Here is a 12911-nt window from a genome sequence, read left to right as displayed (position 1 = left end):
TTGGGTCATCTCAATCTGTCACCTCCGGTGCTCCGCCACCCCTATAGTTGTTTGGGTTTTGTTCCAGGCCTCAAGTAGAGTCTAACGGTGGTAGTAATTGGATGAAACATTTCAAAATTGATGGATCTCGAGCAAGCACCGCCGCACCCACCGGTGCGTTTTTCCCAATTTCAAGGCCAAATCTCTTGATTCTTTTGGGGTGTAATAGGAAGAGGAAAGGTCATGGAGGGTTTTCTAAGTGGTGGTTTGATGTGATTCGCCGGAAAAATGGGCGAAAACCCGCCGGAAAAAGGCAAGGGAACTGAACGGGTTGGGTCACCAAGACACGGGTCGAGGATCCCCCACTTCCCCTTTCTCTCCTTTTCCCTCCTTTCTTTTCTCTCTGATTGGTCCATTCTCTATCTCTCTCCTCTCCCCATTCGGCCAACCTTCTTCCCTCCCCTTCCTGAAACTCCTCACCCCTCTTTTTTCTCTTTTCTTCTTTTCCCTCAACCACACCCGTGGCCCTTTCTTTTTTTTTTTCCCACGACAAGCTCCCAAAATTATGGAGCCTTCTAGATTCATAGCGAAATGACCATTCTTCCCCTGCGCTCATTCGTTTATATTTTACTTGTTATATCTCCGTTTCACGAAAGGTTTTCGCCCACATGCTCATGAGATCAAACTCTATCCCAGTATGCCAAGAAAACGATAAATTATACGAGGATAGAATATGTCCTCCTATATTTCAATTTAGCCAACTAGGGCATTTTCGTCATTTCACTTATCGACAAAAAAAACCGACGAAATTTTTAAAATTCCCAAAAATAAAACTTTAAAAGCTCAATTCACTTTTTTCATAACCATAAATCGATTTATTTTCGATTTTCTCCACATATTCATAATTACAAATATCTAATTCATATATTTAAATTTTCAGGTATTACAACCACCACCACAAAAAGTCCCAGCCCCTTGATTCCTCCTCCATTTGGTTTTTCACTTTTGCGAAATCTAATTTCACTATTAGAAGTTACAAATGATAATTTGCCTTCGAGTCTAAATCTCTCTTCTATAAACTAGATAAATTTAGAGCTTCTAGATATTATATTAATTTGCATGATTGATCTTATGATCCTTGTACTATACAAATAAAAAAGTGTACATGTACAATCATGAAAGTCGAATTGTGATGCTCCCGAGCTACATGAAACAAAACAATAACATTATACACAAATTGTATATAGGTGACCGAATCGTTTAGGATAATGCTAAAGGAGTAGGATTTTCTCCCTTCCTAGTCTCTCTCTTCTTCCCTCCCCTCTTATTTGAATGGTTACGGTTAAACCACGTCAACATTTTGTGTTAATTTTTTAATATCTAGAAGAAGACAAAAAACAATTTGTAAGAAGAGGGGAGGGAAGGAGATGAGAATAAAAGGGGAGAGAATCCTACTTCAATGCTAACATGTCAAAGAGCCTTGCACTCTTTTCTAGCAAAACCATTCCTAATGTCATACATATACATATATATATACACACACACACAGGCCCCTTATGCAAAGGGATCTCCATTTTTTGAAAAAAAAATGGGGATTAGGTGTGGGGTCCACTCCACATCAAATTTTAACGATCTGAACCGTCTATTTTGTTAGTCTCGATTCATAGATCATCCTTACAAAAATTCAATTCAATCTGAAACCATTTGCCTATTTAATTATCAAGATCGAATTTCATTATTTCTTATATAACAAAGTATTCGTTCATTTCTTTGAACCCAATTAGATGCTTAAACATTTCCGATTTAGCTAATATTTTGCAAGGATGATCTATAAGGTGCAACTTGGAAAATAGACGGAAATAGACGGTTCGGATCGTTAAAGTTCGATGTAATGTGGACCCCATAACTAATCCCCATTTTTATAAAAAAATGGAGATCCTTTCCCTTAAAGATTTCCTATATATATTGTTATCCGACACTGTCATCAAATGAGGTACATCAGATGATATAGTTGCACTCTTTTCTAGTAACCAAACAGGCAAAAATGGACTTAAATTAATGAGACCCCAACAAAAGCATTAGCCAGGATAGAGAGCTTGTACATAATTATATGTGTGATTTAGTATGTAGCAGGCATGCATCCCATTGTCCAATTAAAGCACAGCTTAAATTTTGAAAGAGTAATTATACAGGAATAGAAATTCCAATTCAAACCTAAATAAGGAGATCATCATTCCCCATTATTTATATTGAACGAAGAGAAACTTACTTGCATCTTAAACATTAAGATGTCACCAGTTATAATAGTATTTTGAATTAATTACATATTGTTTTGTTGTTACTTTTTTCTCGTGATAATAAATAATTGGTTTGAGATCTCACAACAGTGACATAGATCATGGCGATTTAAATTTGTGTACCTATAGTAATGTTATGTATTATGCATTGATACACACACACACACATATACATATTCATATACAATTGCAATTTTGTGTAAATAATTGAGAGATGAAGTCATTATTTGTTGTTTTAAGGATTACGAACCAGGAAATGAATTCAGTTTTATTTATTAAATTGATTGGTGAACAATATTCATGTCCATTTGGAGAAATTCTTCATTTGCAACTAGGGCCTAGTGCAACCTTGATGGATAATGTTACTGTTTTTGTCCATATAGTCATGCAAGCACGTAAACAAATTATATATTTAAATCCGGTCACGTATATATATTTTTGTTGACCCTAAAAACTACCAAGCCTACGTGGTGCGCAGGTCGAGTAATTAGTAAGCTAACTACGTCCTTCAGTTGTATGCGGGGCGTGCCAACTCATCGGCCGAGCTGGGCCGAGGTGTAAAATTTGTTGATGTTGCGTTGGGTGCGCGGCTGACTTCTCGATCTTGCGATTGCGGCCGAGGAAGGAACACACCTCGGCCTTTAGGTTCTAGAGCTTGAAGACAAAGCTACTAGTTTTGTGAAGTTCACAAATCGTCGGCGCTGGATTCGGTCACTGTGATTATATTCGTAAGAGTATAAGCACGCTGAATCGACACCAGAGTATAAGGACACAAGTGTATACATAATCCGTAGTAAATTATAATTCATATGGTATTCGAGTTTATAAAATAAGCAAACACAAATGTATACATAATCCGTTTAGGCAATAGGCCCTAGCTCCTGTTCGATTAGTGCCTAGTGCAACCTTGATGGACAATGTTACTATTTTTGTCCATGTAGTCATGCAAGCACATAGACAAACTATATATTTTAGGGGTGTGATATCCACACACCCCATTTTACTTCTCACACACCCTCCTAATTTTCGGCCGTCAGATCGGATAAATTGAAGAAGATCAACAGACAGAAATTAACAAAGAGTGTGTGATGAGTAATTTGAGGTGTGTGGATAGCACATCCCTATATTTTAATGGTTTTAGACCCACCCTATTTTTCTATTTGCCTACCCACCAAACTATACTACCACCATACAAAGTTAAAATAAAGCCTACTCTTTTCCCACCTACTTTATATCCAAAATACCCTTAATTGACTATGTAATCCGGTTACCCGGTCCAACGCAACTTCATCAGCACGGCTTCCCATCGCGATCCCCATTCCACCGCAAAAACCCCCAAACAGGGCTGGGATCCCACCCCCTCCTCTCAACAACCGTCACCGCCACCAACCCCCAAAAGTCCCATCCCTTTGATTCCTTCTTCATTTGGTTTTTCAAATTTTCAAAAAATAATTTCACTATTACAAATGATAATTGTACAAATCGAATAGAAGAGATGGAGATAATCGCAGAGACATAAATTGATAGACACGGATTTGTTTTATTAGTTTAATTTGCTTATGATTTAGATATATTAACAGTATTGAAATACCCAAGCATGTCATAGGTCTGGAATATGTCATTTGCCTTCGAGTCTAAATCTCTCTTCTATAAGCTAAATAAATTTAGAGCATCTAGATCAATTTGCATGATTGGTCTTATGATCCTTGTGCGATACAAATAAAAAGTGTACATGTACAATCGTGAAAGTCGAATTGTGATGCTCCTGAGCTACATGAGACAAAGCAGTAATGTTATACACAAATTGTATGCAGCTGACTAGATTAAGATATAGGATACATAAGCGTTTAGGATAATGCAAAAACGTCAAAGAGCCTGCACTCTTTTCTACCAAAACCAGTCCTGATTTAATATATATATATATACATATATATATATATATATATATATATTTGTAAATAATTGCAATTCTTTGTAAATAATTGAGAGATGTAATAATTATGACCGTTGTGCCTTTTTTTTTAGTGGAAAAATGTAGACCGTTGATCTGTGATCAGACAATCCATATCAAAATTCATTTTCAAATTTTTTTAACCGTTGGAAATCCAACGGTCCAGAAAACTAGTTGTTGGAAATCCAACATCGTAGGACCAGTTAAGTGGCTTCCCTATTGGTGCGCTGAGTGCGCTTGCGCAAGTGGGCCCCGGCTGTGGATTCTTGTCAGCGACACGCGCCCAGTCGTGCATGCTTGCCATGTGCCTAGCGCAAAAAAAAATTCAAACGGTCTCTGACGCCACACTGGCGTCAACATTGCGTCAGATGGGCCGGTCAATAGGTTTGTCGATTCTGGGCCAGCCTGTGGCCTGGCTTGGGCTGGGGGTGGACCATAAATGTGGGTGGGCGGTCCATTTTTTGGACTGGGTGTCGGGCTTTGAACCCCCGGTGGAACTGCTTTTAGATCATGAAACATCGTTTCACCCTATTGAGCATAACTTGCACCTGGAAATCTCCATGGTAGGCTCAGTAACCCTATGGATTATAAGTCTCTTTGTGTCGCAGTTTTTAATATGCTTAAAAGTACGAAAATACAAATAAATAAGATTTGCCATTATGGTAATAACTAATCTCCGAGCTCATAAGCACAAAAACCAAGACAATATCAAATTGTCGAGATTTTTTTTAGTGTGCAGAGAATATATCAGGTACATTAAGTGTTGGATACTTTAAAAAAAAATCAACCATTTGTATTGTAACACTTGGTATACCATGCCGTTTTCCTGGCACACTGAACACTTCCTTTGAAATGGGCACACAGAACACTCCTCCTTGATGCCAGCTAATGTCTTACCTAAATGTGAGAAGAATTTGTTGAGTTCTCCTAACAAGTCTCCAAGACCAAGCCCTCGATCACATACCAAACCTAAAACTAGAAGATGGAATTTAGTACACACGGTCTATCTGGTGGAACTATTAACTACATTGCAAAAGATGAATGATTAGTTCAAAAGAAGATGATATAAAGAGAAACAAGAGAGAGAGAGAGAGATTGAAAAGGAACAATGAAAACTCTCGAATTGATTGATCTTTCTGATATAATAGGTCTAGCATAACATACAAACAACATTACACCAAATGTTACAATGCAATTCATGGATTTTTTTTTTAATTTCCAACTAATTGAGTTATTACATTTTGTTGCACCAAACATTGTTCCGGATAGATTTTTAAAAATCTCTCCAAGTTATCATGTGTGTTATGATGGATAAAATCGTAATAGAAGAAGAAGAACGGTCAAAATGATAATCGGATATTGAATTAAACAATATTTTTAAGGAGATAATAATACCATATATGCTTAAACAAGGTTGAATTGAAAATCCAAATTTCCAATTGAGGTGGGAGGAGGAGGTGGGTTCGGGTGACCCTGCCAATGGGTGCAAATGACAAGCCGGTTGCGGGGTGGGTACCCCATCAGACTATGATGTCATTGACCTGGTATGTGGCTGATAACGTTCCAATATATTCCCACTCGCTCTCACTCGCGGATGCCTCTATACTCTCCTTCCAGATATGCCCTACAAGTTTTTGGGCCCACCTGCCTTCCTTTTTCAAATAACTTTTACTGTGGGCCCACCACAGTTTAGGTATTTCCTTTTTTATTTTTTTCTTTCCAATTTTGGTATTAGGCTTTCAGTAGATGTTGATGTTGATGTTGTGCACTGTTGCGGACCGGTCACTTTGGTACAAATTCTTTTTTCCTTTAATCTTAGTCCAATTGGTACAAATTCTTTTTTCCTTTCTTTTCGTGGTATTGGCTATTAGGGTTCCGATTCAATGCCACCTCATACGCCTTCTTTTTTTATTCTTTTCGGATTTGCTTTCAATAACAACACCAAGCCCGCTCCAACAATTGTGGTGTTGTAGCAATAGGTGGCTGCTTCGTTGCTTTTGTTTGTATTGTGGGAGACCAAGGTGCCGGGCAAATGTGAGGGAGAAGGTGGTGTTTGGTTTGCAAGAATAGTAGATATGTTGTTGGTGTTAATATTGCCTGCAAAGATATGTTGTTTCAACATGCATGACCCATCTTATGATATTTGTTTATGCAAAGAAGTTTGGAACGTTCGAGTTCAAAGTTCTCATTCCATAAGTTAAGTGAATTTAGAGCATATCCAAATATGTTATTTGAACTTGTATGGCCAGTCTTATGATTCTTGTACGACACAAATAAAACGTGCATATATACAATTATGAAAATCGAACTTGTAATGCACACGAGCTACATGAACACAAACAGTAACATTTTGCATAAAATGTATATACGTAACCGAGTTTAAAAATCTAGCTTGTCTACATACTTGCATGACTACATGGACAAAAACAGTTATAGTATCCATAAATTGTATAAAGTTGATTGCAAAAGGAATGCAGGGGTATAATGGTATTTTGCATAAATATATATTGATATATTAGAGGATGGGACATAAATAGAAAAATTAAAAAGTTCTGCTATTTTTATTTTATTTTTCAAATGAAGCATCTGGTTGTTTCGTCAAAGCAATCGACTTTTATGAAGGTCGGAAAGACTTACAAAAACATTTTAGCCTCCATAATCACCATTACGTGATGCACCAGCATTAAAAATTGAACACATAACATTACCGTGTGAAACATTGAAGATTGATTGTGGTCAGCAAATACCATATAGGGAAATAATGTGGAAAGAATTGTTTAGTCCTAATTTTCTTCCTCGGACACTTACCTGAGCTTATGTTCTTATCCGTTTGATAAAAATCCAATGGTCGTAATTTAATATTTAAAGTTAAAATTGATATATAATTTTTTTTCTTTTACATGGAAGTTTCCTATATGTTTCACTACTCCTCTTTTCTTTACGTCTAAATATCCTCCAACAATTATTCAGCAGCCATGGATGAGAGGGAGAGATAGAGATCGAAACGGGCGATATTTAAGGGTGAGAATCAAACACAAGATGTCGAGTACTTAATTAAATAAGCTACAAGTCCATCGTTGGTTGAATTGAATGCTTGAATTTAGGCGAACCGTTATGTCTTCGGGCCATTGGGGCCAAGCCCGTCTAAGCTTAATTGTTGCTTATGGATAATTACTTGTAAAAATCATTTTTATTAATTAGCATATATGCTTCATGTATTCTTGGAACAATATGGGTTCCCAATTTTAGTTCCATAGCTTTGAATACCAAATGATGCGACAAATTCAAAAACTAGTTCCCGTTGTTACACTCGTCTAACTTGATTAACAAAAATGAAACACATCAACCTTGTTTTATGAAACTGGCGGGGTGAGCTAGACCAAAGTAAATGAGCATCCAACCAAAAGCTTAATCCGAGTATGTAAACGAATCTCAATTTTTTACTTCGAAGCCGAACGACATCATTTTTGTCTTTCCACCTTTCATTGTTATATTGTGCAATCCAACATCCAAAAGTTGCACAAAATAAGGACACACATTTTCATAGACTGAATTTTGTGTTACGGTTGCATCCCAAACGAGAATAGTAGGATATTTATTATTTCGATAAACTCGTTTTGGAGTTGCTTATTAATTGGTTCCTCCTATGGGCTCTGTTTGCTTCCTTCCCACTCCAAAACCCAGCAAAAGGTCAAAAATTTCGTGCTCCAGAATGATCTGACTTGACGGGTCCCGCTCTTTTAAACTCTCATTTGGCATTTGCCACCAAACGACACCACATTCGCATACTCTCACATTTCCAGAAACGGATCCGCCGTACAACTCCACGTGTCGCGCCCCCCGTTTCGAGAGGTGCAGCTGACAACACAGGACAGCGGCGGGTGGGGCGCCTCTCTGTCGCCTCGCGGCTGCTAAAATCCGCAGGTTTTCAGTGGGTAATGGGTATCTCTCTTCCGTGCTGGGTCTGCGCTGCAGCGCTGTCGTGCTTGGTGTGCAGTGCCGGGTGTACTGAGGGGGGACATGGATCCTCTTCGAAACCAGTGGTTCTAATCCACGAAATTCTATAATCCGAACCATTAAAATTTGATCAAACCATTAAATTATTATAATTTTTAAAATATACTTTTATTTGTAACCATTTAATCAAATTTCATAAATTATAAAATTTGGTGGATTAGAACCAATGGTCCGAAGGGGATCCATGTCCGTGAGGGGGATATGTGCTGGGCCTGCGTTGACTTGGTCATTGCTTGGTCTTCCACACCAGTCCAAAAACAAGGCTAAATTGGTAAATTCCACAAAATGTGCTACGCAACCAGAAAGCAGCAGAAAAGCCACCTTCTTCCATTCCCTCCCACACCCACCCTCACCAGAGAAAAAAGCGTGACAGAGTCCTCACCATAACATAACCTACACTCTCATTTTCCTCCTCAGTATATATCCATATACAACTGCAAATTTGTGTAAATAATTGAGAGATGAAGTCATTATTTGTTGCTTTGAGAATTACGAACCAGGAAATGAATTCAGTTTTATTTATTATATTGATTAGTGTACAATATTCATGTTCATTTGGAGAAATTCTTAATTTGCTTCTTGATATATAGCTAGAGAACTTCTTAAAAACTAAATATTTGTATATTGTAAAACATAAAAGAAATCCATGTAATTAGCATGGGTATACATATATTCAGAAAAAATAATATGGGTATAAATCAAATTAAAAAATATGGGTACATATTAAATTTAAAACTATGGGTGCAAATTGAAATTAAAAAGAATGTTGGTCCAAATTTGAAAAAGGGTACAAATTAAAAGTAGAAATATATGAAACATACAAAGAAATATGGGTACAAATTAAATTGAAAAAATGAGCACATATTAAAATTTAAAATTATGGGTACAAATTGAAATTAAAAAGAATATTGGTACAAATTTGAAAATTGAGTAAAAAATAAAAACAAAAATATATGAAAAATTCTAAAAAGATACATCTAGAAATCATTAATAAGTTTTTCATTTTTTGAAAATGACATACGATGACATGTAATAATTTAATATTAGAATAATGACATGGTCAAAAGTCAAAATACCTTGATAGATTCGAAAAATGAGAAAGGTTTCAAATTTCGATTAATGAGAAATGGAAATTAATGAGAGATAAGAACCTAAGACATGCATATATTCGCTCCTTTCCAACCAGAGGTACACACGCAAGTCAAGAGGCATAGGCTAGTTAGGGTTTCTTCAAAACTTTCAGAAGAAGGTTTACGGAAAGAGAATCAACACAAACACGTGTAATTATTTATTTAATTCAAATTATAACACGCGATTTTGTTGGATAAATTAAACCAAAGTGGTGATAATACTTAGCTTCACTAGCGATCAAGGATAAGACCAAGACTCTTTCAAAAAATTAGAGATAAACACGTAAAGACTTTAAAACATGGGAACAGCACGTATATATGTATATATAAATTCGCTCATTTCCAACCAGGGGTGCACACGCAAGTCAAGATCCTTATTAATTAGTTTAGTTAGGGTTTCTTCAAAACTTTCGCGATGAGGCGCCTCCTGATGGTCTACCTCGACGAAAAAACAAGGTAATCACATGCACACTTGGTTACTGCCCTAGTGCCCTTGTGATTGATAATCAAGTATTAATGTATGTCTCGTCTGTTACTTTGTAGATAATTGATTTCGAAACTGCAAATATTTCATTCGTGATGGTAATAAGCTTCAAAGTCTGCAATTTTAATAACAAACTAAAGATATTTCGTCAATTGGAGGTTTTATGTGCAATATATGTACATGCAAATGTGCTCTAAATCACTATATTATTCTTTGTTCTTAATTGCGGCTTTGTAGAAGAATTATGTTTTGTTCCTGCATTTAATCTAGCTAGCTTTACACTTTCCGTTCCTAACAATCCATGTTTTTTTTATGTGCCGCAGAGAAATCCGTGACAAGAGTATAATTGTGGATTTGGTCGAAGGCATAATCTTTTACACTGTGTTTTTTGGATCGTTGGCACTTATTCGTGCATATCCTGAAAGAATGCTTCCACCTATGTTAACATACTACCGCCTATCAAGAATGTTTGTGTTGCTCATTCTCGATTTCATTGGCCGGAAGTTCAGAATGATCATCTTCATAATATGTAGAAGAAGAAGAAGAATGATCATCTCGAAAGTAGAGGACAGCAGCCCCTGGTCCAATAAACTCGCGGGAGATGTTATGCAACTGATTCTACGACGACTGGGCTTATCAGACTACGTTCGATGTGCTGCAGTATGCCGTTCATGGCAAGCAATTATTAAAAGCAATATTCAGTCACGCCGTCCCCTTGCTCAGGATCAAGTTCCATGGCTTATGTTAAACTCTCATCCCATGTCCACTAGAGATCATCGCGTTTTAAGTCCAGGTGATTGGAAAGATCATAAATTTCTACGATCATGGCCAAATACAATTTTTTATTGTACAATGAATAGGATGGATTGTGTTGGCTCAATAGAGGGATGGTTGATCATGGTCGACAGTGCGTTGAGGCGTCCAGAGGGTTTTATGAAACCTTGGTCATTCTACCTAAAAAATTGTCAGAACCCTAATTTTAAAATAGAATTCTTCTTCTTCAATCCAATATCTGGTGATCGAGTGATGCTCCCCTCGTCGCAGTCCACCCTTCCATGCCGCTGCATCAATGGTCCTGACTTCTCCGTTTCTAAAATTATTGCCTCTTCTGAACCAAAAACAATCAGTCAGGAGCCATGTTTTGTGGTTTGTCTTTGCAAACAGGGTCATCTGACTTATTGTAGGCCAAGGGATCAATCATGGAGCTCGATTGATGAGGAAATACCCTTTGTTAATGGTATAGTCATACTGGGCGGTAAGTTATATGCTACAACGTCCTTAGAGTCCAAGTTTTTAATGGTATTTGAGATGATCGAAGACACCAAAGGCAATGGCGGTCCTCTTAGCTATAGGGTCGTTAAGTTGATAACCCTTGATCCCAACACACGTCCTTCCATTCCACTTCCTTTCGTTAAAACTGATTACAATGGATCAAGACTAGAGCATTACAAAGGCCGTGAGTTCGTTCACCTAGCAAAAGATTCTGCATCTATGGAGTTGTTTATGATTTTTCATAAGGCAGACTATGCATACAAGCCTAAACAAGAAATGAGTTCACTAACCGATCCTTGCTGGCATAAGATCATGCTTGGAAAGACCTTTCGTTACACTGAGCCACCTAAGACTAAAGGATTTCGAGTGTTCAAACTGGAGTGTGATATTGATGGTGGTCCACAATGGATGGAGGTTGTTGAACTTGGTGATCGGGTATTATTTATGAGCAACCACCATTCTGCCGTTATGTCGTACCCCCATGGTCAGAAGGTTGAAAGAAACAGTATTTATTTTGCCTTTGATTACGCATGTTACGAATCAATCAAATGTGACTTTGGAGTATTTTCCTTCACAAATAAGAGTATTAGGCATTTTAGTAGCTCCAAGAGTCGTTCTTCGCACATGTTGCATACTGCACCTTTATGGTTTGTACCCAATCTTTGATAGGTTAGTTTAATTAAATTTTGTTTTGTTTCCTTTTTTCAGTTGGAAAGATTTGCTTTTTTATTTGTATTTTTATGAAAATTGTTTACTTCTCTTACTTATATGAACTTAATACATATATAAATCATGTGATTATGTTTATTTAATACAATCACTACAATTAATCATTCATAAAAGGAACATAACTACATTGAGATCCAATTATATAAAATCATATGGAGTCTTGATGCAATAACTTTGTATATTGTTGTAAGACGTCAATATAATGATAATCATATTTCATATAGTCCATTTTTCTAACAAAGACATATCAAACACTGCAAGAAATAACGATCCAATATCCCCACTCGCCCTCACTCGCAGATGCCTCTATACCCTCTTTCCAGATATGCCCCGTTTTGGTATTTTTTTTTTCTTTCCAATTTTTGTAATAGGCTTGATGTTGTGCACCGTTGCGGACCGGTCACATTGGCAACATGTTTTGTTTTTGTATTTTCCTTTTTTCTTAGTCCAATTGGTTCAAAGTTTTTCTTTTTCTTTTTCGTGGTATTGGCTATTAGGGTTTCGGTTGATCTTTTTTCCACCAATATACCCGATGGCTACACGTTTTTTTGTTTGTCCAAAGGGGAATGACAAAGATGACGGTCTCGGGTGCCGATTCAATGCCGCTTCATACGCCTTTTTTTTTTTTTTTTTTCCTTTTTTTCCGGAATTGCTTTCAATAACAACGGCAAGCCTGCTCCAACAATTTTGGTCTAGCAGTAGGTGGCTGCTTCGTTGTTTTGGTTTGTACTGTGGGAGAGCAAGGTGCCGGGCAAATGTGAGGGAGAAGCCGGTGTTTGGTTTGCAGGAATAGTAGATATGTTGGTGTTTGGTTAGAGAGTTAAGAATGATTAAAACTTTAATGATTAAATTAATTTAATGTTGTTTAATATATATCGCTCTTAAGATTTTTTGTGTTTTAACAAAACTCCCTAGGTTTTAAAAAGATAAATTTTATTTGAGCTTAAATAACTTCGTATGATTTAAAACTTTAAATATGAATTATTTTCTTAATTATTTCATAATTATCATCAAGTACAGATTGGAATTAACAACAAAACTTAAATTTATGA

The 12911-nt window shown here is 36.7% G+C and overlaps 1 protein-coding gene across 1 annotated transcript; it reads left to right on the top strand.

Annotated features, from left to right (window-relative positions):
- Positions 1 to 9731: 9731 nt before the first annotated feature.
- LOC103439276 (uncharacterized) lies at positions 9732 to 11828 on the top strand. The gene is made up of 2 exons (XM_029098645.2): positions 9732 to 9830; positions 10182 to 11828. Exons 1-2 carry the CDS (start codon positions 9790 to 9792, stop codon positions 11794 to 11796), a joined length of 1656 nt encoding a protein of 551 aa, XP_028954478.1. The 5' UTR covers positions 9732 to 9789; the 3' UTR covers positions 11797 to 11828.
- The last annotated feature ends 1083 nt before the right edge of the window (positions 11829 to 12911 follow it).

Source organism: Malus domestica, chromosome 17 (genome assembly GCF_042453785.1).
Source record: "Malus domestica chromosome 17, GDT2T_hap1".
Taxonomy (NCBI): Eukaryota; Viridiplantae; Streptophyta; class Magnoliopsida; order Rosales; family Rosaceae; genus Malus; species Malus domestica.
Note: the sequence above shows the minus strand (reverse complement) of the source record. Positions and strands in the feature narration are given on the sequence as shown.